Here is a 27,299-nt window from a genome sequence, read left to right on the forward strand (position 1 = left end):
GCATTTCTCCGCTGCCCGCCTCTGATTGGCTCCTTGGCTGCGGACCGCGGCTCCTCCTCCCCGCCGCACGGAGCGAGCCAATGGGGGTTGTGCGTCGCGGGGGGCAATGGGAAGATGGCGGCCGGCAGCAGCGGTGGCCCGGGCGCTCCGTGCCGGCATCACGCGCAGCTGGGAGCCTGCGAGTCGCGCGCCAAGTACCGCGAAGGGTGGCGGCCGCGCGCCGTGAAGGTGCTGTGTCTATGTCTGTCTGTCTGTCTGTCATTGTGTGTCTGTCTGTGTCTGTCTGTGTCTGTGTGGGAGGGCAGTGTCGGGCGGAGCCGCTGCGGGTGAGGGGCTGGGGGGCGGCCGGGCCTACGCTGCGATCCCCGGGAGAGAGAGAGAGGGGCCCTGGGCTTCGTCTGCTGTGCGGCAGGAGCTTCTCGTTACTGCAGCGGAACTGCGAGATTGGGGTATGTCTGTGTGCGCTCAGTGTGCAACGAGCTGTAGCGGCACCTTAAAGGGCTGGCGTGAGAAAGGAAGCGCTTAGTTTGGAAAAGACCTTTAAGATCATGAAGTCCAACCCGCATCTGTTTTCAGCCTCTTGTCAGGGAGTTGCAGAGAGCGATAAGGACTCTCTGAACCACCTGTTTTCCAAGCTGAGCCCTCGCAGCTCGCTGAGGGTGTTCCTCATCAGACCTGTGACCCTCCACCAGCTCTGCTGCCCTTCTCTGGACGTGCTCCGGCACCTCCGTGTCTTGGAGAGAGGCCCTGAGCTGAACCCAGCATTTGAGGTGTGGCCTCACCAGGGCCGGAACAATGGTTACTCTGTGCCCACGCACATAAGGCACATCTCTTTCACTACCACCACCTTCCCGTAGAATGTCAAACCCTCCGTACTTCATGAAGTCTCAAAGTCTTCATAAAGTTCTTTTATTCTTCCAAGTGTACACAGTGGGCCAGAGGACAGAGAGCCTTGTGCATCTACAGAGCTCTGGTCAGCACAGGCATCTACCCATCACTGGGCACTGGAGGATACATGCAGGAGAAACAGTATGGATGTCCCAAGTGTGGAAAAAACCTTATTTGAATCTTTTCTTCCCGGACGAGAAAGAGGTAGAAGGACAAATCTTCCCAAAAAACCAACAAAAAACTGCACAGTGAAAGAATCAGGTTCCTTCAATCCCTTGTTCCCAAAAGAATGTAAGTGGGAGTGTGCTGCTGCCACAAGAAAACTTATATGACCTGCCTGTGGAGACTTTTTTATAGTAGAAGTTTGAGAGCTGATTTCCCAAGCAGTTCCCGCTTTGTCCAGAATATGTTTTTTTAAGAAATATGTGTAACTTGTGCAGTCTAAATGTTTGTGGCTTGGGTTGGTTTTTTTTTTAACAATCTCAGAATAAATTTCCTTTGATCTCAGGGATAAGCTGGCTGGCTGCCTAATGTACATAGTGTGAGCCATTAGAGTCTGTTATGTGACAGTCACTACACAAAGCAGAAGAGAATGGTTGGTCTGGTTTTTAATCTGCTGGAAGAAGACCTTGTTTCTCTCAGCATCCAGATTGTATCTGTGTCATAAAAATGTATGCTGTTGGATCACCATGCCAAGGAGACAGCTCTGCACACACAGGATTTGCACCAGGGAATTGTGGTAATTGTTTTTTAACTCCCTGTGTGGAAAAAAGCAGTTTTCCTCACCTGCATGACTTCTTTGCCAGTGAAGAAGACCAATTTTTCAGGGTTTTTTTCTGTATTTTGGCAGTACCTCCTATGAACTGGTTACTAGTACATCTTGCATGGAAGTTGGCCAGAGACATAAGAGATTTTACTCAGCAATTGGCATTAGTACTCTTACCTTGTGCAGAAAAGCCAAGTCTCATCTGTGTTTTACTATGCATGAGAGGCACGAGTTCAGCTCTTGCTCAGTGATGAAGAGGTCCCAAATAACCATGCATTTTACTGTTCTGCAAAACAGAGTACATAGGGGTTTTCAGCATCCTGAGAGGATTTGGAGAAAAACAGAAAACACGGAGAAAATGTGTGCCTTTTGCAATAAAGCAAGAATGGGAATGTTTTTGAATAGTCTTTGTTTTTGTTTTTTTCAGGTTTACACTATCAACTTGGAATCTCGCTATATACTGATACAAGGAGTTCCTGCATTAGGTGTTATGAAGGAATTAGTGGAACAATTTGCATTATATGGTGCCATTGAGGAATATCATGCTCTAGATGAATATCCAGCAGAGCAGTTTACTGAAGTGTACCTTATAAAATTCAAAAAACTGCAATGTGCAAGGTATTGGACAGGGCAATATCTGCCTCTTGCTGTCTTAATCTTTTACACCTTCTGTACTTGGCAATGTGTTAAGTTTCTAGAGAGTTGGAGTAAAATCCTCAGTTTTGTTGACAGACTTTAATTCCCTTCAGGGTGGCCAAGAAAAAAATGGATGAACGAAGTTTCTTTGGTAGTTTGCTGCATGTGTGCTATGCTCCAGAATTTGAAACAGTCCAAGAAACTCGAGAGAAGTTGCAGGATAGAAGAAAGTATATAGCAAAAGCAACAAATCAAAGAGGTTTGTGGTTAAATTTCCTATAGAATCCTGACTAAATTTCCTGTAAAATTTTAATGTTCTTCAGGATTGGGTGGGGTTTTGGCTAAAGTGCTCATTAAAGAAAACACTTTTTACCTACCTCTTTTAAAGCTGCTATAGTGTGCTGATAGTGGCCAGATGCCAGGCACCCACCAAAGCTGCTCACTCATTGCCCTCCACAAACTGGACAGAGGAGAGAAAATTTAACAAATGGTTCATGGGTTGAGATAAGGTCCAGGATAGCGATCGCTCATCAAATACCATCAAGGCAAAACAGGCTCTACTTGGAGACATAAAGTGAATTTATTACTAACAAAATCAGAGCAGGATAATGAGAAGTAAAATAAGCCTTTATAAACACCTTCCTCCCTTCTCAGCTCTACCCCCTACCCCAGCAGTGCAAGGGGACAGGGAATGGGCTTTGTGGTCAGTTCATGATCCATGGCTTCTCCTGCTGCTCAGGGAGAGGAGTCATTCCCCTGCTGCACCGTGGGGTGGCACAGGAGACAGTTCTCTGTGAACCTCTCCAATGTGAGCTCATCTCACGAGCAGCTCCCTGTGACTGCTGCAGTGTGATAGGTATGCACTGACTGCTGCAGTGTGAGTCCATCCCATGGGGAACAGCCCTCCCCAGGCTGCTGCAGTGTGAGTCCATCCCATGGGGAACAGCCCTCCCCAGGCTGCTGCAGTGTGGGTCGCTCCTCACTGGGTGCAGTCCTTCAAGGACAGGCTGCTCCAGCCTGGGAGCGGGGCCCCTCTCCAGGAGTCTCCCACAGGATCACAGCCTCCTCCCAGGCATCCACGTGCTCGGGCCTGGGGCTCCCGCAGGGGCTGTGGTGGATCCCTGCATCCCCGTGGCCTCCATGGGCTGCAGGGGCACAGCTGCTGCCCCCTGCCTGCCCCACGGCCTGAGGGGAATCTCGGCCCCGGCGCCTGGAGCAGCTCCTGCCCCTCCTGCGCTGCCCTCGGTGTCTGCAGGGCTGCTCCTCTCACGGTCCCGCTCTGCTCTTCTCTGGCCGTAGTTACAAATGTGCAACCACTCCTTGTTTATTTTCCTCCTTAAATCTGTTAGCACAGAGGTGTTACCACCATTTCTAATTGGCCTGGCCTTGCCCTGCAGCACATCCATCTTTGGAGTCACCAGGAACTGGCTCTGCCAGACATGGTGAAAGAGTCTGACAGCTTCTCAAAAAAGCCAACCCTGTAGCCCCCCCACTACAAAAAAACAGGCCATGCAAACCCAATACAGATGCATTTTAAGTATGTTTACAGGGAGACATCTCTCAGTATGTAGAGAACTATATCCTTTTCAAAGTAATTTTTTGGCTTTGATTAAGACTAAAATAATGAAATTATTAAGCTTTAATAATTAAGTATTTCCTTCACTTTTTGTTTTCTTTCAAAATATTACCAGAAATTTAAAGCACTGGGAGGAAATTTGGGATTTCACCCTTGTTCCAGCCTCCTCAGGCATGCCAAAGGGACAGTTTTGGAAGGAATATGACTATACCAAAACCTTCAAAAAAATTTCTCCAGCCCACATCTTTGCACTGGGAGAATGTTAAGAATGGACTGTGTTTAGAAAGGCTCCTGTACCACAGAGTTCCCAGTCAGCGCTGAAGGCTGGGCAAGCTGAGGAATAAGCAAATTGCTGAGCACAAGCTTCTCCTTTCTTGTGCTCACATACTTGGGTATCATTATTCATTGTCTGAGGATTTCTAAAGGGAGTAAACCCACTGATTTTTAACATCAAAACATCTGGGTTTTTTAAATGTTATAAACCAGCAAGGCACTAGACTGGGAAACTGATTTGAAAGTTGAATTTGTTATATTTGAAGCTTAAAAATAATCACAGAAGGGTAGTTGGGAATCAAATATCACTGGTATTGTTTCTGCATTTATATCAAAAGTTTTGTTCTTGGGTATTAGAACTAATAATTACATGAAATAGTGAAGGTGCTTCTTTTTTGTTGTTTTAAAGATTGCTTTATGTTAAAGAAAGTAGAAGGCCCTAAGAAGACAGCCTCAAATAACTCTGAGCATGACTGTCCATGGAGTACATCAGGATCAAGTATAGCCAGTAACTGGGATCCATCCTGCTTTACAAGTTCTCCTGGGGTATCCCACAACACAGCATATCCAGCTGGGAATCAGAATCAGAGCCTGTTAACACCCCCACACTATGATAACAATTGTGCTGAAATTTCTGGGTACTTTGGTCAAAACACATCTTTAACTCCAAATGTACATCCAGGAGTGTGCACTCCACCAGCTTCCTTAATGCAGCACAGAAAGGTTCCAGCTTGCAATGGAATTGACAGGTTTATGCCTCGTACAACTCACCTACAAGAACGTAAGAGGAAGAGAGAAGAAGGTAACAAGTTTTCCCTCATTGGAACAAGTGAGGACAATACTGAAGTTGTTATTGGTCCACAACTACCAGAAATACCTAAGGTGGATATGGATGATGAGTCTTTAAATACTTCAGCTACATTAATTCGAAATAAACTGAAAGAGGTATGGGTTCTTAAAGTTCTGATAGTTCAAACATAGGTGCTTGTTATACATAAAAATAGTGACTATTTGATAGCTTTATTCAGCATTTACTCATTATCTGCCACTTAAAGCTAGTGCTCTTACTATTTAACTTCTCCACAATCTAGAATACTGCAGGCAATTCTACTCCAGACCTCTTACACTACACTTGAGAAAGTGCAAATATCAGTGCATGTTCTTATGTGATTTTTCGTAAACCACTTTTTTTCCCACATGTGAAAGCATGATCATTTTGCAGGTAGTCCTGCTCACTCCAGTGTGCTGTTTGTATCTGGTTTCTGAAAGGAAAAGAATCAAAGTCAGAGTTCAGTGTAATTTGGCTCCAACATTTCTTATGCCATTAAAAGCTGTACAGAATCATTAATTCCATGCTGAGAAGCACATGTTAAGTTATATATCATTTTATGGAGAATATTAATCAATTAGCAGGTCAGACATTCCTGATACAACATTTCATTAAGATATGAAAAAGCTCCCTTGACTGACTAGATTGATTTGCAAGTACATATCTTATAAATTAGTACCCTTTATATTAAATACCTTCCTAAAATACATGTCAAAATGCAGGTTTCTGCTTTTCCTTTGTTTCCTGAAATACCTGAGTTTATAAAGCACATTAAAACTTGCTTAAAAACACCTGTTAGGAAGAAGGGGGATGACAAATGTAATACTGTATCACTGACTATCTGAAATCAGTTTGTGTAGTTAAATACAAAAATGGTAGTGCTGAATCTTCTAAGTTTCACCTCTCTTGTGTTTAATGCTGCCTTTGGTGTTACTTTCTTCCTCTAGTCAGCAGGAAAATTCAATACAAGTGTGATGATAGTAATAAATGGCTCCCAATACTCAAATCTTGGAGATGTGGCCTTACTCTAAAATGAGCATAAAAAAGTAATGGTTACAGGTTACTAAATTTTTTTCCCCTCCAATTTAGGTAGCAGATTCTGTTTCAACATCTGTGGAAAAGCCAGAGAGCAGCTCAGCCAAACCAGTTGTAAAGCAGAGAAGAAGAATATAGATACTGCTGGCAGCATCTTCCAACAGTCCTTTTGTAAAGAATATAGTTTAAAATATGTATTTTTTAATTTAAAAAATAAAACTTTCTTTATACTCTGTTTCCTAGTGATTCCCTGTTTAAAATGGTATCATTTTGTTACTTGGAATGAAGAAACCAATATATTGTATTATTGTTGCAGTGTTGTCCTGCGTACCTCATATTGTAACATATTTTATAATATGAACAGAATATATGAATATAACAGAAGAACTCTATTTAGGTACAGTAACAGAAGTAAATTCATTTATTCAACAGCTTTAACAGCAAAGGAATACTGAAGCTTAGGAGCAACTTGAAATATGACTGGTTTTACTATATGACGAAGAAATGGTGAAGACCACGACCCCTTTTAATAGTATTCAGCAGTGGAGCTACAACTTGGAGTTACTATTTAGGAGTTTCCCGGAAAATTTTCTGCTCAAATGCCATTCTGCTCTGTTAAAAAAACAAACAAAAAAAAAGAAAACAAACAAAAAAAAAGAAAACAACAGCAAGTTAATTTTCAGTTAACTAAAGGATTTCTATTTAGTCAGAAAAGGTCCTGAACTGAAAGGTATGAACTGAAATGCGTATGCAGTGAAGAATGTCTCTTGCTTTTTAGCTTAGAAAAGGTAAATCCATAGCGTTAATGGTGTCATCACTGGAAGACCAGCCAGAATTCAAAGTTGTAGCTGAAGGAGAAATGAAAATTTTAACTGCTCAGCAGTAGGGGTGTGTCACCAAGGAATGATCTGGCATGGAGGGCAAGAAGGCCCAGCTGCGGAGTGAAATAAACTGGATGAAAACAGGAATGCTAGAGACTGGGATGACAATGTACAGGACTGAAATTTCCCTTAGTGGTGAGATTAATATCTGCAGTATTGTGTTGCAACAACCCTGGAGTAGGAGTGCTTAGGGGCCACCTCTGCATAGCAGAACTGGCACTGACAGGATGAGCCCAACATTGGCCTAAGATACTCTGACATTCACAGGATTGGTGCAAGTGTCTGTAAGGAATTGGCTCATGCAGTTTTTTTGAACCCAAGTGTAATGTACCTTTATGTCTGGCAAACATGGTCCAAAGGCTTCTAAGAGAAGGTTTTCATCTCTGACTGCTTTTTCAAAGTCCGTAAAAGAAAGTTTGCCATCATGATCATAGTCCTGCAAAAGGAAGGGAACACTTCAGTAAAGGATTATTACTTGTAGTTTTGTTTAACAGATGTTTAAAGAACATGGATTCTATTTTTAGTTAGATTTGCGAATTGGGGGTTATCAATTTAAGCTCAGAAAGGATGAGAGTGTCTTGCCTCTACTTAAGGCAAAAAGGGTGGGATTGAAAAATTGAAAAGATGGGCTTAAATAAAAGGAGTTGGGATGCAAGCCCTGGTTTGAAGTGAAAATTTTTGACCACCACCATGGAAGGGGAGAGTATATATCTCGATTTGATTAAAATATTGACAGACAGTCCCCGGCTGCTCTGATATTCTAGATTAAGCACTGTAAGACAAGCCTTACATTAATAACCTTGAGTTTAGTATTCTAATAGAATACATACAAACAAATTGGATAAAGACATTTCATGATCAGTTGATAAAACACAAATGTACTTAAAAATGAAGTTTCTGCAGATGCCTGTACTGATGGAATAAATGCAGCTTACACTTTTGAGTTTTCCACTTCTGACTGGGCTTTTGCTTTGACTGGGGATGCACAGATGTATATGCACATAAACACATGCCAGTTTATACATAAACTTTATAGTACATTCACATACTAAATTAATGATTTCATATGAGAATACTGGGCTGGGATTTATTAGACCTGGATTATATTTCTGGCTTTCCTCAGGAGACTTGCAGAATCCTACTTTAAACACGATATCTTACTTTGTTACCTCATAGAAAGGTTTTAAGTATCGGTTAGTGAATGTTTGAAAGACTTCAAGTATCACAATAAGTAAGTACTTGCCATTTTCTTCAGTGCTATCTCTACCAAGTCCTTAACTCCCTCATCAGGCTCTTCATCTGCTGGTTGTATGAGAAGGCTGTGTTTCAACATTTGAAACATTTCCTCTTTCGAAATGTATCCATCACCATTCAGGTCATAAATGGCAAAACAGTCTTTTGAAATACAAATAAATTTCAAGTTGATTACAAACTACAAACACATAGCATTCAAGCTGTTACCTACAGACAAAAAATGTGAACTGTACATTATCAACTGAGCCAAATTTATCATATATATGCTGAAACACTCCTGGCAAACACTTGTGACAGCACTGCATCACTATGCACTAGCATCTTCTGTGGTGCTTACAGCAGGAATGCCTATTTTACTGTTTGTGGTTTGCTGACACACTGAATTACAACCTGGGCACACATCCTAATGGTGTGACACCCCTGACCACTTTCCAGATGAATTTATATAATGCTGTAGGATTGCTAATGCTGCAACCTAGGAGCTATGGAAACAACATGCTGTCATTCTCCTTTTTCTATTGTTTTTTTTTCACCCCACATGCCCTATTTTTTCCCCTGCTGCTTAAAATTCTAGTGTACTTGCTATTTTTTCTCCTCTATCTTTCTCTCATTACTGTGGAGGCTCTCATTACCATCTTGCAGTTTTTCCATCTGTGCTTCCAACCTGAAGAACTGCTGGAGCTAATGCAACTGCTACTGTGCCCCCACTGTGCCAGTAAATCAATGTTGGTACTGGTCTTGCTTGGCTCGAGACTATTAATTAGCCAAAACCACACTAGAGATTCATCTGCTTCTTTCTAATTTTGTGTGTGAATACAAAAACATGTATTTTGTGGAAAATGTATGCTGTAGAATAAACTTCAGTTTAAATGCAAGATTTTGTAAGCAACAAAAAAGGTGGTGGCTGTGGTAACAGCAGTTTACACAGAAAAAAACTCTCAGAGAAGCCATTTCAGAACTCAGTTTCATTGCATTAAACGATACAGAAGAAAAATTTTCCATTACCAAATACTTACTAAGTAATAAATAGTTACTAAGAGTAACTACTAAATTATAACAAAAGCAATGTGTTATTTGTTATGAATTCAATCATTACTACTAAATATTAGCATACAGATCAATCTTACATTTCATCTTCTCTTCCAGTGTCCCTCGAAGTAACACTGCTAAGCCTTCCACCCATTCCTCCACAGTGATGCAGCCAGTGTTGTCTCTATCAAAAGTGCTGAACACTAGGAAGTGTATCAGACACATTTCAAATTCATATGATAGGGAAACACAAAAAAGCAATGTTTTCCTAAATTCAGTGAAATTATAAATTATCTTTCTTCTTAAGATGATTGTCTTTCACCAAGGTAAGATTACCATTCTTGACTCTAAGATGTAACAATGAAAGGGATTCTGCCCCTCAGTTTACTGATCTTCCTCTCCAGAATCCTGCCTGGTAAGATTTGGTCTGATCTGTTGCCTTCCTGACTTAAACAACTACAGGAAGTATGCTTCCATGCAGATGTAAAGCAAATAATCTGACATCCCTTAAAATAAGGGATAATTCTGCATACAGATTAAGATTTAAATTACTAGGTTTTGTCTCAGGAAATCTTGGACAAAGTAAACATAGAAACAATATATATTAAATCTACAAAGAAAAATAACCTCTTTTCTGTCATGTAACAATTTTTTTTTTCTCTTCCCTAAGCAACTTTCAATCTCACAGCTTCATTATTCATACAGCCTGTAATATAGTAATTGAAAACCAAGGATTTCAAAGCATCCACTAGCATTTGTAATAATTTGTATTTTAGAATATTAATTAGTAACTTGGCTGAAGGAACATCTCTCCATGCAGAGCCAAGCATTTTTGACTTAGAAGACAATAGGTTTGCTTTTTTAAACTGAAATCAGCTCCTTTGCATGTAAGCATTAAAATAATTTTTAAGAATATGTAAGGTAATGTGAGGTATCTTCCAAGACACACTTACCATGCTGCATAAAATTGCAACAAGTTTTTATTTTATGGCATGTAAGTAGCTCTCCTGCTAGAGACATGGAGAAAGTTGAACCAAGGGCTGGCTCTTGGCAGCCCAAGACTGAAAGAAGGGCAGACTCATGCCTGCTCTGCATACTCCTCTAGACACCTCTCCATCAGAGATCATTCCTTCAACTTTCACAGTGACTCCAAATATGTCCCTTGTTACCAATCTGTGCGATCACTGTATCTTCAAGGGGTTATCTGGCTCATTACTCTCACCTCCTTGTACTATCTGCCCAGGCCCTTCAATGCTGTTCACAGAGCCTCTATTCCCAGAGTTACCCGCTGTTATCACAATGCCTTCCTGGGACTTCCAGGCCTGAGCTAGAGCTGTCGCCCAGCAGCGACCGCAGCTCCCACTGGGACCACCGGAGAGAAGAGGAAAGTGACACTGCCCTCCTCCGTCACGACCCTACAGAGACTGCGACAGAAACAGCCACAGGGCAGCACAACAGCCTCTGGCTGCTCTGCCTCGAACTAGAGCGTGAGCTCTCCTGACCTAAGGGGAAACTGTAACGCATAAAGAAAGAAAAGATGCCATTTTCCCAACAGCTCCTTTGCTGTCCTTGGACAAGACGGCGCTGTTTGGTACGGACACACTCGTCGGGTCGGCAGCGCCATCCCAACCCCTTGCCCGGCGCTCAGAGCTGCGTGCCCGCCTCACCTCGGTCCAGCACCACGTCATCCGTCATGCCAAAGGCGTTGTACAGCGTGTCTCGGAACACGGTGCGGTCGAAGCCGGCCCCAGCAAACTGGCTGCTGGCCTTGGCCACCAGCGTGTCGAAGAGCTTGATCAGACATTCCACTTCGCTTTTGGTAACTGCCCGGTCCAAACACAAGCAAACACAGGTTGTAAGTTAAGCTGGTAAAACACGAGGCAGGCACAGAACACGCCAGAGCCGTGACACCAATAGCACCCCTCGGCCCCAACCGCTGTTCCTAAGGGGGCGCCGGGAAAACGCCTCCCATGGGAGGCGAACAGGACGACGCAGGACGAGCACGGGAAGAACGGGGGGCGGCCGGGCGGCTCCTGCAGCCCGGGGAGACTCACAGTGCTTGGCGGATCGGGTCAGCGAGTCCACCAGGAGCTTTCTCCCCTTCCTGCTCATGGCGGCCCGGAGCCGCTCCCGCCGCCGCTGCCCTGGCAACGCGGGGGGGCGGCCGCGGCCTGGCGGTGCCGCTGGGCCGCACGGGCGGGTCGGACATAAACACACGCAGAGGCACAACAGAGATCGAGTGCTAACACGCATTCAAAAAAACCGCAGTCGTAAAATATAAAAGAACTGCATTTCAAATTTCTAAAAATATTTGTAGGAAAAACAGCTAAAAGTTATAAATACAATAGTGCTTGTTCATCTTCTGTCAGAAGGCGAAAATATATTAAACCACTCTAAATGCGACATTGCTCGTTTTCTACTTTGTCCCTCTGCTGAAACTTGGAACATGGGTGTAGGTGCCACCCCAAACGCCCATCACTGTCTCACAACCTTGTCGTGGGCACATGGGGAAAGCTGAAAGGCTGAGACCATCCTCCACCTATCCTTCAGGAAAAAGGGCATGCAAGACTCGACTCAACGTATTTGTTAATGTATTGCAAACTGAAGCAGTTCCCTTTCAGTACTAAAGCAGCTTTGTTGGGAACTGACAAAGCCCATAAGCCCCTTAAGCGGCTACACCCCTTCCCGAGCATGACAGCAGCACTCCAAGCCTACAGCTGAGCAGAACAGATCGTTACAGTCACACAATTAAAATTACATACCAGCTTAGGTATTTGGAAGACTGGGTCTCATTTCCATTTTTATTTCTTTCTGTGGCAGGTGGTTGTGTAAAAGTCAAAAAAGGTATCACACAGGACAGAGCATTTATGCTATGGTTCATTACAGGTTCTTTTACCAAAACTGCAACACCACAACTTAAAACAACCCCAACAAAACTAAACACAAACCCCAAATCAAACCCCTCTGTTCACTGCATATCACCTTTATTTTAACCTCACTGACAAGAGTGTTTAGAATTGGTAACATCAAGCCCAAGAGTATAAAATAGTTGATGAAAATATTACTATTGTTTAGATGCACATTGCTGCAACTCAATGGTTGTATTCTCCCAAGAACTTGAAGACAATTTCTCTGTACAATGGCAATATGAAATCACCTTTCTCCCACAGGTTTTAGTTATGGTTTGCAGACTAATAATGTCTTGAAAGTCCTGAAATTCTTGGCAACACAACATTTGAAACATCATATGCAATAGAGGTAAGTTCTAAGTTAGCACCTGTGCAATGGAAAAAAGGGATAGATCAAAAATACAATCTATATTTGACTACCTGGGATGGATGGGCATTTGTTAAAGGCTAACAGAAGGCCCAGCAATCAGTATTTCAATGGAAGATGTAGTGAGAATTTCATGTAAACTAAAATCAAATGGTTGCTCATGTTTTCTTGTGGGCACATTTAATTTAAAAAAGCTTTTTTTCAGTTATCTAAAGCAACTAAACTAAAGTAAAACAGCTTTATGAGTTAGGTCAACATTCTGTAGCCCTCAAGTACAAAAATATAAATACAAACTGTTTAAACAGTATCTTTAATGAGATTCTGGCAGTAGTTTTTTTATCTAACAAGACACGTCACATAACAGATCTGCCACTGAACTTGCTCAGAGTAAAATCAGCTTCAATATGAAGCTGTTAAGGTATCAAAACCTTGCTTTTTACATGCTAAATAACTTCAGCAAGTGTGCACTTAAACACAGCAATGAACTTAACTATAACTAAATACATACATGAAAATCTGCATGTGAAATGTAATTCATAGAACTGGTTACAACAAATGATTACCTGCATTTTGTTAATTTAAAAATGGTACAAATCATGCAAAACAATTCTAAAGATAATGCAAAGAAAGCTACCAGTGTTTGCAAGAAGTTTTCAATTAAACCAAAATTACATTAAATGAAATATGCATATTTATTAGCAAAGGTCTATCGCTGTTTTGAAAAAGCAGAGGTAAAATTTTCAGGTTTTGACTGTCAGTTATACTGCAAAATGTCATTGCTCTTGCTTAATGCAGAAGCACATGCTTGGAAGCTCAAAACTGCTCATTCAGAAAAGTCTGCCGGCAATAGCTCTAGCTTCCCAGGAATGCAGAGATGCATGGATTAAAAGTAGCAAAGATTTGCAAGAATCAAAGGCAAAGGCACCCTATTCAGGTAACCAAGCATTCCCTTTCTCATAAGCATGGAGATGGTAATGGGGCAGATGATACACATTTCTACAAAGGCAGCCTTTTAAATGTTATCATTAATTTTCCATTAGCAGACACCAGCTTGTAGTTTATGCATAATATTAACCTGCAGGATGAACTTGGGATTTAATTTGTCCTGATTTACAAATAAAGACTTTGACTAATGCTTTAAAAGACTATTTTTACTATCTAAAAAGTTTAACTCTTATTTTCCAATATTTTACACCTCAGGTGGCCTACCATCTCATATTGCCTCAAACATCTAACACTGCTTACTGAAACCTTATCAAAGTTGTACCTCGTGTATTAAGCAGCAGGCAATAACAATGGTCTTTCCCAGCACAGCTGCATCTGGCCGGCTACTGAGAGATTAGGAATATTTCTAAAACACAGGAAAACTCATGCAGTTTGGTAAAGTTTGCTGTCATTTCACAGTTTAAGTTTCCTTTAGTCATTGCACTTCTGTTGATAGTCTCCGGTTGTTTTAAAATATTATTCTGAATCTGAATTTGAACCAGCAGTCTTCTTTTTCTTCTTTTTACCATGTTTCTTGTGCTTCTTTCTCTTTTTTGTCTTATCCTAAAAAAAACCAAAAAACACAAACCAAAGTTATTGTATAATACAATTGCCATCTATTACATTCTGCTAATGCAAAATGAGAACCCAGAAAGGATATCTTTTGAAAGACATTTCAAAAGAGATTTCTACAGAAGCCTATTCAGAAATCACAAAAAGAAATACTTTACCTGGCAATTTGCACTATTATGAGCAGTCTTCAATTTAAATTTATCTCCACCATGGTATGGCTATTTTGATCACTCTGATCACTGTCACTATTACATTTCCTAATATTTTAAATTATTTTCAGAGCATTACAGATTACTGAGAAAGTAATAAGGAAGTGTTGACCAGTAGGGACAGATTTGGGAATAACCAGGATCTTTATAGATTTTAAAGTAAGTGCTTAAGTTCACTGTGTAAAATTAAATAGCTCAACTGCACTTGGCTAGACTATCACTTGTACCTTGTTTAAAATAAAACAATTATGATCTCAGCTGTAAATATACATACACTCAAATTAACCCTACTCTATTCAGTCCTAAAGGTAGTACGCTGATCACTGTAATATGGAAGCTCAAAGATGCAATCTTGTCTTTTTGAAAGCAGAATTTCAATTGAAATTCTCAAATAGGTGTGGCATTGCATAAATGAAACAATCAGTATTAAAGCTTTGTTTTATACATATTCCTCACACATAAAAATCTTTTATGAAAAGACCAAAAGCAATCACTAAAAATGTTATGGCAAACAGTTCATTTGAGTCTGAAAAAACAAGCAAGTTCTATGGAAAAATGTGTACTGAGTATCACTGATACTCCTATGCCTGTATTTTTAGGTACTAATGTAGACCTTCCCTTTGCCCTACCTCATGTGGACAGCTGAGATGCCTGATAAGGAACACTGCTGCTGACAGGGGAGACAGATACAAAGACATCTCAAACGGGCATTTAGGATCCCAAACCCACTATACTCCTAACTGAGGAATGAACCTCAGGTACATGTGCTAAATCTGGATTCCATATAAATCACTGCTGAACCTTCCTCTCACTTTCACCAAAGGATACAAAGAAAAAATATTGAGAAAAGTAGCCAGTTGCTGGCAGCTTTTTTTCTGGTTGGGAGAAGAGTTATAATGACATAGATGCTGCAGCAGTTTTGTCCTAAGGCCCTTTCCATGGTGGCAGAGAAGGCTTAGCAAGGAATTACACACAATGCTAATGAAGGAACAGCCCTGATGTCTGTCTGTGTGGCAAACTGCTCCCCTACTTGATACCACACAGGTATTAGTAGTTCTAAGCCGCTGATACAGAATAAAATATGTTCTACAGTGCTCAAGTTGTATATAGGTAAAAGAGTGGCAAATTCTTCTTTAATTCAACAACAGAGAAAGTAAATAGAGAAACTTTTATTTTAATTTAGATGTAACAGTAGACTATTGCTATGAAACATTTGTATTTGTGAAAAATGTGAAACTGGAAATTGACCAAGTACAGAGTATTTATATCCTAAAACTACAGAATGAGTAAGAGGGATACTTGCTGTTTTCTCTTTTTCCTCATTGCTTTTCTTCTTTTTTGCTTGCACCTAAAGAAAATTAAACCAAATGTAGTATCCATAAAAAGTTGATTCTCAAGAAAATTAATTCAAAATTACTCTTAGGTGATAGAAGCTAGACTTCTAAACAATCCATAGAAGTTTATTTTAAAAGGAAAAATACAAACAACTTTAAGTGCACTGCACTCTTCAATTCACTTGTACAGTGCAGAACAGTTGCAACAATGTATTAAATCTAAGCTAGTTCATTGATTTGCTCATGAATCACTAAGCTACAAACACTGTAACATCTGAAACTGAGGATTCACACTGACCTCCTCTGTCTGGTCTGATTCAGATACAGATTCTGACGATAAAGGTGCATCACCACGATCTGCCTTCTTCCTTTTCCTGTGGTGATTTTTACCTTCCTACACAAAATAATACATTTGTGAGTAAAGTCAGACTTTTCACATTTTATAAAACTTCTGCTTAAAATTTAAGATTGAAATATCACCTCTAAGTTGTGAAATATTTTAAAATATTAGTGACATTAAACTAATTCCATCACCATCATCAAATTACCATACCAAACTGTTAAAATCAACTTTTAGTGAAAATAATAATTTTCTGTATATTCCTTTTCCTTGTTACCAAGATACAGCAACTGTCTGAAAGCAAGAGGGATAATAACAGTCTCTTATTTTAAATAATAACACATGGAGGAGTAAGCATTGGAAAATAAAACATTTCACCACTTTTAAGTAATAGTAACTGAAGATGTCTCAATATATACATACAAACACTTTAGCTTCAGACTCTTGATTTGTTCATGAAAGAAAAATTTACCTCTGTATTTGTGTTGAACCAGAACAAGCTGTCCCTGCCAGCTGTACTTTCAACACATCATATTTCACTCCAGTGCATTTAAAAGATAAGTTTTTTAAAATCCTGATGCTATGTGAGATTGTTCTGATGAGCTACTTATCTGCTCCCTGCACTTCCTTTGCTCTGGACAAGGCAATGTGTTCCTAAGACTGAAGGTACTTTCTCTCGCTCAGTTTCTAAGACCAGAAACTTCTGAAAAAATCTCATGACCAAGTACAGGATGCAGCCCATCTGACACATGGGGCATCTGCAGGTAGGGGAAGGAAAACCTCTAGTCCCCAAGTGCCCTTTCCTTTCAGAGGATGTGTGAAAGAAAGTAGGGCTACAGTAAGGGACCATGGTAGATACTTGGTATTCAAACAGAAGCCATTCAAAATGATGAGATGGGAAATGAACACTGTAAAATAGAAGCAGGAGCAAGGGGGGAAATCAGTACCTTTGCCTTATGCAATGGAGAGTTTGTATATCAACATCAATACTATTGACCAGAGCAGGAGAGGCCAACGTGATAAGAAAGAAAGGTAACTGGAGAGAAAGACTAGGGTGGACTCTGAAAGCATTTTTGGTTTATCCACAGTGTACAAATAAGTAAAACTGAAGTCAATTAGATTGTTTCTATTAAAGATAATGGATGAGTGTACAAAATGGTGTGGTGGTGGGTAGGAGAGAGGATTTTCATGCTTAGAAAAATGACAGAATAAGGTAATTTTTCTTAAGTTAATATATTTTTCTCCCCAATTCTTTGAAGCTGTCATAAGTATACTATCCATAATTATTACTACACTTAGATAAAGAGATTCTCTGCTTATATTTCTTAATTTACAATAGCAAGTCAATAACCTACCAGGTGTGCCACTGAAAATATAATCACTCACATTTTTAGCTCCATGTGACAGCTAAAGGTAAGCCCCAAAACACTAAGGATGCAGCTGATCTGCTATAGCAGATTAGATACAGTTCCAATTTACCTTTGTAACAAGAACAGATCCAGTGGTTTTCATACAATAATTACCAAAACAGGAACTCAATCCAACTAAACCTCTACTTCAAATTGGGTGCACTGAATACCTTCTGGCTGTGTGGGTTTGGACAGAAAATTTCCATAGATGTAAAGTGAGGCATTCAATATTAAAATAAGAAATATCTATTATGTATGCAATATGCAGTTCTGATTGAAGGATTTGAAGAATAAAAATACCTTCTCTTTTTCACAGTCTTCCTTTGACCTCTTCTTTTTTGTGCTATCCTAAATAGAAAGGAAAACAAACACAACAAAATCATTTAATGAAAAAGGAAGAAATCTCCAAACAGTCTGACCAATAGTCTTTTTATGTCTGTTGAAGGTAATTCAAGACTCTTTCTACCTTGCAGTTGACTGAAGAATAATAGAAAAAGCTGTAATTTTGATGCAGCTGCTAATCTCCTGATTCAGCAGCATGAGAAGGTCTGTATGGAATGAGGTAACAGCATCCTTGCAGAACACTTAGAGAAGCCTCTGGGAACCAGCTATCACTGCTGTACCCATATGTAACATGTAACAGTTGGGAATCTTTTTTCATTTTCCATGTCCATCTCTGTTGATCAGACCAGGTTAAACAGGTGTTTTCCCAGAGTTTTTTGCAGTAAGGGTATCTCTGGGTCCCTTTACGTAGCAGAAGTTTTGACCTCCCATTAGCACAAATTCATTCAGGTGTCTGCAAGCAGTCATTTGTTACAATTTATATCCCACCAAATTAAGTATTCCAGTAAAAGCCTGTGATTAAGTCTACACAAAGAATCTTAAAAACTCACTGTATTATTAGTATTTAAGCAAGAAGTACAGTGACTATACATTGTAAGACAGAAAAATGCTAACATAACAGAACAAGCTGCCTTGTATATCTTCACTTTTTTGTTCATTCAGTAAGCCCATGTACCTACATTGCTATACTTCAGAAAAGGAAAAAGACAACTTCAATTTAATATGCATTTGGGAAAGGCTCAGCTGTCCAACAGGAAAGTACTTAGACATTTAGAAAGGCAATGTTCTGGCCACTGCTATCCAGCAATACCTGCATTTTCAGATATGGTGTTCAATTACGTTGCATATTCAGAAGACATTTTAAGTATTAATGAAGTATAAAAACTAATTATTTGAGCAGCAAAAAAGCTGCATATGTCTGGATTCAGAAAAATGACTACAAATTGCTGGAATAAAGCCCGTTCATTTTCTAAAGATCCAATTACTTCCACTAGGCATGTGGCCAGTGGAGGCAGATTCCACACTGCATGTGGGAGATACAAGGGCAGCTCAAGTCCTGTGAGAACACATGGCTTATAAACGTGGAAGATGAAAATCCATATCAATATGTTAAAGTCAGAAATCTTTATGGTTTTATAACACCAAGAAAACTTTCCAAGAGCAACACAGCTGCATATTTACCTTGCTGTCTGACTCAGATTCTGAAGTTGTGCTTGCTGAAGATTTCCGTGAGGAGCGATACTTCTTCTTCCTTTTTTTCTTCCCTTGCTTTTTATCCTATCCATAAATATTGTAAAAAAAGAAGGAAAAACACAAAGTTGAATTTATTCTCACTAGAATTAAAGGTTTACATTAAATGTAAAGAAAAGGAAACATCAAATTCCTACATGTTACAATGTTCTCCTGAGGAATAAAGCACACTACAATTGATTCTTTTAGTGGAGGACCTTAATAACTCTTCTGCATTGAATAAATTGAATAAATAGTGAAAAATCCAGGTTTTCTAGATTCTGTTTATTATTGAGATGTATGCTGCAGAATCTGATTATCTGTAACAAAGATTTTTGCTAGAAAGTAAAAATGGTATTTTTGCATTTTATTGATTAGATAGGGGATTTTATTAGAAAAGCAATTCAGTGTTAAAATGGATCCAGTTTACAAGCCAGGATGCAAAAATCTGTGGTGTTCATACAGAAACTATTAACCAGATACATATGTCTAAAATTCATTACTTTATTATATATACCAAATTCATAAAAACTAAATGGTTTTATCCAAACCAGCCCCTCAAAACATTCTAAAACATATTATCAAAATCTATGTTAAATAAACCTCATGAACAACACATGATAGATTCCAGTAGGTTAGCTCTTACCTCATCTTCTGAATCAGATGAACTGCTGGAAGAATCAGAGCTTGATGAAGAAGAGGAAGATGAAGACAACTTGACCAAATACAACAAAAAGTGAAGCTTGTGAGATGCAGCATTTTGTCTGGCAAATACTCAAAAGCCTATTCAAACACTCCCTTTAAAATGTCTTCATTTTAAAAGCATAACCAATACAATTTTACTTCTGGGAAGCTGGTCTTACATAGATTTTTCTTAAATAAACTTCTAAACCATTTCTAATGTTTTTCTTTTAATAATATCTATTTAAAGCCCTTTTTCTCCCTTTAATTTTCCTTGTACCAAATATATGCAAACCCTTTTTAATAAAAGTTAATTTATCATCTAAAATAAAAATTACAGCTATACTTTCTCTTTCCAGGAAAACTTAAATGACATACAGGAACAACCCCAAAGCAAAAAAGCTCAGAAAACTGAAAATTTTGCTCACCCTATTAGACTTCTTCTTTTCCTTTTTCTTTTTCTTAAAAATAGAACAAAACAAATGTTACTTTAGCATGTTTTTATTTTTTCATGTATCTAGGTTTATGAACTTTGATGCTGGCTTTTAAAATGTATTTATGAAATTCTGTGAATTTCAATTGGCAATTCAATTCTGTGAATTCAATTGGCAGCATTGGTGATAAATCCAGTCCCAAACACAGAATGTATACAACTGAAAACAACTTACCTCTTTTTTTTTGGAAGAGCTCTCATTTCCACCCAGTAATTTCTCCCTGTGTTTTTCCAGTTCTTTCCTCCAATTCTGAAAACAAAACCAAACAGAAACAGTAACGGGAGGGTCATTCTTGAGCAGTATTTTTTAAGCTCTCCTCTACCTGACATTATAATTTTAACAAAACCCATTTTTTAACAAAAAAAAACCCAAAGCAATATATAATGTAAACTAAAGCTGTAATACACTTGATTTTACAGAAGATTATTATTTAGCAAAATACAGTGTTAATGTTAACACAATGTTCAAGTTTTTTGGCTTTAAGAGATTGCCATTTAACTTGAAGGTCATCAATTATGGAATTTTTGCTTTTGTATCACAGTCTTCTTGTTAGAGCACTTTAGAAAACCAGGGTACCCTACCAGAAAAACTATGATTTTGTATTAGTTCTAAAAATCACCTGAAACAAAACTTCATGACAACTTCTCCTGGCCCTTCTTTAAGGTATGGGTGTCTCTAGTGTGTATTCTGGGCCTTGTTGGTGTCAGCAATAATTTTATCAAATTACTATACACATCTTCATAGAAACACTCTTATTTGTTAGGCCAAGCACACCAAATGAATGAATAAAAATCTCCTCTCATTCCTCCTTTTCAGTTCCCCATCTGGTCTCTAGGTTTACCTAAAACGTCCCCTCTTAAAGAGCTCTGAAATATCCAAATTGCCCCCATGAAATTCAAAGGCTGCTAGGTTCAATCTCACTGTCAGACACATCATGTGCTCCCTTCTTTATTATTCTGATCCTCACAATACAGCTGTATTGGTACTGTATTGGCAAAACAACGATGATCCACATGTTGTGCTGAGGGGACAGAAATATCAGGAGTCAAGTAACTTGTGCAATGCAGGATGATACATAGATCCCCATATCAGCACACTGTGAATTAGCTGAACAGAGCTGCTGAGGGGCTGGCAGATGAGCCAGGAAGCAGTGCTGTGTGTAATGTGGTGTAATGTGCTTCCATGGACCAAGGCAGCATCTGTGGGTTGTGTACTTTGATATACCAGGTACCCAGAGCTCTCTGAGGGGGCTCTCACAACAGCCTGTGCTTCATTATTTTAAAGACTGCGCTAGTGTTATGTTCTAAACAGAAATGTCTGACAGCTGTCAGACAACTCTTCCCAAATAGGGAGACAGCAGCTCATTCAGAGACTTGTGATCTTTTCAGGCATTCAGAGATTTGTTCTTACAAGCTTCAGGAATAACTCATGGCCATTTCATGATTCTGTGCATCCCATACTCAAAGTCTGGTAGCTTCTCTGCATGCCAGTTTCACTCATTTCACATTAAGCAAAGATAAAATCAGGAAAGGAATATTATAGAATACTAAACCAAACTCACTGAGCTAGAACTCAGAGTGCAAAACAACTGATCCTCCCAGAACAGCACCCCATGGCCCTCCACATCCTGGTACAACTTCTCAGGCAAAAAGGTACAACAAGTACTACGGGTACTATGCCCTTCCAGTAACAGAGGAGGAGTGTAATCTACTTCAACCAGAAACTTACACACAATGATGAAGAAGATTACTGAAGCTTATCTCAAGATACCAGGACCCAAGAAGGAACAGAAACAAAATAAATTCATTGTATACTAATTTCTCCCTTGTATACAACAGGAGTTACATGTGAAACTTTCTATACTGTGCTGATCTTCAGTAGGTAAATAACACAAACATCAGAACAGCTGCATTTATATCAGGAAACCAGCACATGTTGTAATCAGCTTAGGATGAGAGAAAAACAAGTGCTTCATAGTCCTATCTGACTGAAAGCCATTCTTTGTGCCTTCTCCCATAATAATGTTACATGTATATTCCTTGCCAAAGACATCTGTTTCCAGTAATGCGTTTTTTTTCACTGTACTTGGATTCTGTGACCTTAAACAAGTGAATATTAGCACAACAGACTTTGGCTTATCATACCTGAAAATGCACTGTTTAATTTATTGATATAAACACATGCATTTGTATAAATATATTTACATTTGGGACAAGATCAGGTTTTATTCACCAGCAATCTAAAAAATGTTTTATATAGTTTTTTCTCTGAAGTGAAAGTAGCTCTTCACTGGTTAAGTTGTAAACGCAATTTCCAACATAAATGAAACAAAATAGTTACTCATTAGAAGCTCAAGAGAAGTGAAATATTATGGCTACTTGATATTGTAAATAATAACAGAAGTAGCATGTTAGATAAAAAGAATCATGTATTAATAGCTAATAATATTACCAACCTCATTCATCTTTTCTTCAAACTCAGCCAAAGCCCTGGATCCTTTCTTTTTCTTTTCTAGTTGCTCTTTCACTTCTTCCCTGTATGAAAAAGATGAAGATCACGATTTTTAATTTAAAAATAAATTTTTAATTTTACAATTAGAAATACCTTTTAAAATGTCTAACTTTTCTGTAGTTTTTTTTGAAGTTTAGCCTTGGTTGAACTTCCAAGAGAAGAATGAAAGCATCTTAGATGTTACACATATGGTAACCTAACCCTAATAACTTAAGTACGGTTGTTAAATCCCTCCAAAAGATCTAAAGCTAACTTTGCAATTAGGTAAATTGTTCTCTACTGTCTCATGAGGGCAGGCAAAGGGATTGAACATAAAGTAAGTTGATAATATCTCAAAGTGATGGTTTTGTTGGGTAGGGTAGACTGGATTATAGGTAGATAAGAATATACCAGCAAAATGGTTCTTTTAGAGATTAATTTGTTTACAAATTAAATATATCTACAAGGTTTAGGTATTACAATTTGAGCAAGAGGTAAAATGACATTTTCCTCTTCTGAGAAACTGTTGCAAAAAATATAGACAAATGAGAAATATACATTTCAAAATGATATTCTATTGTTTTTAAAAGAGGAGATTGAATACATGTTTAGAAAAAAAATAGCTTGGCCAGCACAAGAAATCTTTTAAAATCTATTACTGGATATTCTGGGAAAGATGTAGGCATCAGTAAGAAGGAACAAATCTTTTACTGAAGAGGTCAAAAAGGTAGACAGGCAGTCCTACTTACCATGTTGGTCTTGGCCTGTTCAAGTAGTCTTGTATTGTTGGTCCTGAATTTGGGGCAGGACCTCGTGCCCTGGCCATAGCTATGGGATTCATATAAGCCTTGAATATGAAACAAGAAGAAATACCAAATTCATCAGTTACACTATGATACCAAAATACCTTGTTCTTCACATAAACTTTCTATCACACCTTGAAAAAGAATTCTGACTTGTTTCTAAGAATATAAAAGATTTAGCTAAACTAAGTTTATTCAGTCTGGCAGAAAGACTTAGGTAAGTGCTTTCAGTTGGAGTCATACTGTGGCAGAAAGAACTGATCCCCAAAAACTCCATGTTCCTTCCAACAATTCCCTTCCTTAAGCAATGATTTTGTAAACAAGAATAGTATCGTGTTTTCTGAAATACTCTTCCTTAGGATATAGAAAATGTAATTAAATTTCAGCTCTCCCTCTCTGAGACAACTGATCTTATGCCTTTAAAGTTCTGTTCAAAATTGCTGACGAGAGTCACTAAATTCTGCATGAAATTTCTTGCACTAAAACAAGCAAGCAGTGGTATTTTGATACAATTATACATGTATCAAAATTCTGTGAGGTATGGTTATTTAAAGGAGGAAAAACTCAAAAAACCCAAACATACATAATCCCAATGTTATGAGGTATTCCATCTTTCAAACCTATGCATCCTCTCTGTGTTACAAAAGATTAAATTAAAATTTAGAATTCATAGTCTACCTCACCAGTTAATGGAAAAACTTCCATATTTTTTTATGTCAGCAATATTGTTTTCATGTGAAAAGGAGGTACATATACCCCCTTATCTCATTTATTTTTACCACTATGTCATCCCAACACTTTACTTCTGCAGAACATAACACACACTGTTATTACTGTTCAGTTTGGAGACGAGGAAAAAGATCAAATAGCCAAAAAAAAAAGACTTGCTTTGGTTGCCCAACCTGAGACAAATTTTTAAAGAGTACATTTTGTAGATCCAAAGCAAAGATTTGGCCATCTGTGTAGCTCTCACATGTCCAACACTGCTTTTTATCAGGCATTCAGAAGCCACCATGCACCCCAAGTGAGCATTTGTGGAAGCTGTCAGAAGCAGCAGCTGCTGCCTCCCCTCCTGCTGCTCCCACTGCAGCAGCAGTGACCACAGCAATGCTGAGTTTCTGGACTGGACTGCAAGCAGGCTACTGGACTGCAAGCAGGCTGCTGGCCTTCAGCTCTTGGGGACGTGTTTGGTCCTGGAAGAGGCACTCCAGGCTCTGCCTGGGATGAGGCATCTGGCTGGAAGGAAGCACTGCCCACATAAATTTAGCTCAGATCCACCAGCTGGACCACTCTGAAGCAATCCAAGGACTCCAAATTTCAAGCAGAGCATTTTGAGACTCAACTTGACTTTGCAACTCTAAGGAGACATTTACTGCCATTTCTTGGGCCTTTGCTTTGTTGCTTTAATTCACACAAAAAGGCTAACTAACATGGCAAATCAACAAGGAGTGTGCCAATTGAAACAAGTAGCAGATGGAAGTATGCACTCAAGTAGTTACAACACTTAGAAAAGCATTTGCACGACAAATCTAAAAATGAATAATTGAGTTCAGCTTTGAGTGGAAAAGGAGCTCCTTTAGGAATGCAGGACAGCACTATCTGAACACTGTTCACTAAAGAAAATGAAAGTTTCAATGCATGAAATCCACTTGAAACTTAGTTTACTCCAGTGAGCACACTGACTTTTGGTTACCATTCAAAAATTTGTATCTGAGAGCTCTTCTTATGCAATTATTTTCCAAAAAAATGAGGTCTCTTGCTGCTCTTAAATAAAAATAAGCTACTTTCCTACCCGAGCTAACAAGTCATGAATACCTCACCACTTCCCAACAAAAGTCTTTACCTGCAGAAGAGGCTACAGCTGTCAAATGCTGATTTTCTACTTGCTCAAACTGCCCCTGGATAACTGGCTAGGAAGCATCCTCCTTTCATTGGCTTTCTTTAACTTTACCACAGCAAGTACTTAATGACTGTGTACTGCTCTATATTCCAGGATTAGGAAATTTATGTCTTAAGACATGTTCTTATAATTTCAACCAGGTTTGTTTATAAAGAATTACTTCACCAATAGACATTTCTGAAAAGTATTTACACTACTTTGCCAAACTGCATGTCACTAGTCAGAAGGAGCATGGAAATGCACCCTCAATAAAGAAAGCGATTATCTGTACATCAATTTTCGTCTTTTGGTAGTTTGCTCAAGCAGGTATTAACCAAGGTATTTGCTGCATAGCTTCCTTGCTCATGGGAAATGTAAGTCAGGCAGGGTTCTCTGGGCAAGCAGTACTATTGCTGCCTTGCAAGTACCCTGTAGATGTGCAAAAAGCATGTTTATTTTCCATCTCCAGAAAGTAAAAAATAATGGTGTATTTAAGAAGGGACATGGCAGAGAATAACAGCAGAAATCTCTATGATCATACATGAGGAGCAAAGGGTCCTATATTATAACTTGTCTGTAGTATGTATTATGCCATGATGGCATAATAAACCTTATATAGGAACATAAAGATTTGCTGGCATTGGTATATCCCAGGTGTCCCATTAAAAGAAAATTAAGAGTAAATAAATACACATTACAGGACATTTCAACCATAGATCCACTCTTGAAGCGCAATACACTGTCAGCTCTTTCTTAGCAGACTCCATTTTTTTGATAGGTCAACAAAGCCATAAAAGGGACTTTGCCATGTATCTATACAATATCTGAGTCCTTCATGTCTATTACTATACTATTCCACCAAGGTTTGCAAAGATGTGAATGGATCTGAGTACGAACTCATAGCATATACAAGAAAGAAACAGAGAAAGGGAAAAAACTAAAAGTATTATGATTTGTGTTTAGTCTTAAAATTCAGCAGCAAACTTACAATGTGTAAGTGGTTACGAATAGGTGAAAGGCTAACTGGTACAAAAACATTTAAAGAAAAATAGAAGGATGAATATGTTTCGATTATGTATGAACTGAGGCTCTGCAGTCAGGTGTGTAGAAGCGCATTTTTTGCCTGCTGAACGCTGGCTCCCGAGGCAGCAGAGGGCTGTGTAAAGCTCTATTTCAGATCTCTCAGGTACAGCTCAACGCCAAGTTTAAGGAAATGCGACTTAGCTAGGATCAGAGCTACTTCAGTGACTGCTGCAACTCCCATTGGGAACATTTTATTTTTGTACGGACCAGGCCAGCATCTTAATCACCTTCCCTCGACAGATCACAAAGCAGGCGTCAGTCACGATGCTGCAGGATTTGACAAGGCAATCAGAGCTTCTGCCAGGGAGCCTCGAGCACGTGCCGAGGGAGGGACAACCCACCCGCATGGGGCTCCGGCAGACCCCGGGCGCCCCGGGCCGGGCGGGGCGAGGCGCAGGGCACGGCCCGCCTTTGTCGCCCCAAGCACGGCCGGACCCCGGTCCCGGCGCCGCGTACCCAGCCGGCCCCCGGCAGCCTCCGGCCCGCCGCGGGCTGCCCCGCCGGCACCGGGCCGCTCCTGTCCCCCGCGGCGGCCCCTTCTGCCCCTCCCAACGATCGGAGCGCGGCGGCGGCCGGACGGGCCCGCCCGGGCCGAGGCAGCGCCCGGCTCCCCACGGCCTCCACGCCGGGGCCCGCCCGGAGGTACCGCGGTTGCGGCGGAGCCCAGCCGGGTTGCCGCGTTACTCACCACACGGTTATCCCGCTTCCCCATGGCGCCACCGTGACCCCGCGCCGCCGCCCGCCGCCGCCTTGGCCCAGCCCAGGGCCCTTCCCCGCGCCCGGGAAGCCGCGGCCCCTCTCGGCCCCTCTCGGCCGCGGAGCTGCGGGAGCGGCGGGAGCGGCGATGGCGGCGGCCACACAGCGCCGCCTGCCGGGGCCGCGCGCCTCCGCGCCGGGCCGGCCCCTCGCTGCCAGCGCCCGCCCCGCTCCGCCCTGAGCTGCCCCGGCGGGGCCGCAGAGCGGGGACCCGGCGGGAGGAAGGGGACGGCAGCGGAGTTTTACTGC

General features: G+C 40.2%; 3 protein-coding genes across 4 annotated transcripts; 1 reads left to right on the forward strand and 2 right to left on the reverse strand.

Moving 5' to 3' along the window:
• Window positions 1–73: 73 nt before the first annotated feature.
• Window positions 74–6,238, forward strand: RBM48 (RNA binding motif protein 48). Of its 2 annotated transcripts, XM_071428997.1 has the most exons (6): window positions 109–228; window positions 1,397–1,627; window positions 2,082–2,272; window positions 2,404–2,549; window positions 4,549–5,084; window positions 6,058–6,238. In XM_071428997.1, exons 2-6 carry the CDS (start codon window positions 1,562–1,564, stop codon window positions 6,139–6,141), a joined length of 1,023 nt encoding a protein of 340 aa, XP_071285098.1. In that variant the 5' UTR covers window positions 109–228; window positions 1,397–1,561; the 3' UTR covers window positions 6,142–6,238. The 2 variants fall into 2 exon arrangements, with proteins under 2 accessions (XP_071285097.1, XP_071285098.1); XM_071428996.1 differs by lacking the exon at window positions 1,397–1,627 and having other exon boundaries at window positions 74–228.
• Window positions 6,239–6,401: 163 nt separating this feature from the next.
• On the reverse strand, window positions 6,402–11,801 carry CLXN (calaxin). Its single transcript, XM_071428998.1, has 6 exons — window positions 11,222–11,801; window positions 10,835–10,990; window positions 9,266–9,370; window positions 8,128–8,279; window positions 7,216–7,320; window positions 6,402–6,615 (listed from the first exon to the last, which is right to left on the reverse strand). Exons 1-6 carry the CDS (start codon window positions 11,418–11,420, stop codon window positions 6,568–6,570), a joined length of 765 nt encoding a protein of 254 aa, XP_071285099.1. The 5' UTR covers window positions 11,421–11,801; the 3' UTR covers window positions 6,402–6,567.
• A 137-nt stretch (window positions 11,802–11,938) lies between these two features.
• FAM133B (family with sequence similarity 133 member B) lies at window positions 11,939–27,170 on the reverse strand. Its single transcript, XM_071428999.1, has 11 exons — window positions 26,983–27,170; window positions 23,279–23,376; window positions 22,495–22,573; window positions 20,214–20,288; window positions 19,974–20,006; window positions 19,511–19,579; window positions 18,817–18,912; window positions 17,593–17,640; window positions 15,842–15,937; window positions 15,513–15,557; window positions 11,939–13,991 (listed from the first exon to the last, which is right to left on the reverse strand). The coding sequence occupies exons 1-11, from the start codon at window positions 27,004–27,006 to the stop codon at window positions 13,905–13,907; spliced, it is 750 nt and encodes a 249-aa protein (XP_071285100.1). The 5' UTR covers window positions 27,007–27,170; the 3' UTR covers window positions 11,939–13,904.
• Window positions 27,171–27,299: the final 129 nt, after the last annotated feature.

The sequence above is a fragment of the Agelaius tricolor genome, unplaced genomic scaffold (genome assembly GCF_023055355.1).
Source record: "Agelaius tricolor isolate 1412-34295 unplaced genomic scaffold, bAgeTri1.0.p SCAF_6, whole genome shotgun sequence".
Taxonomy (NCBI): domain Eukaryota; kingdom Metazoa; phylum Chordata; class Aves; order Passeriformes; family Icteridae; genus Agelaius; species Agelaius tricolor.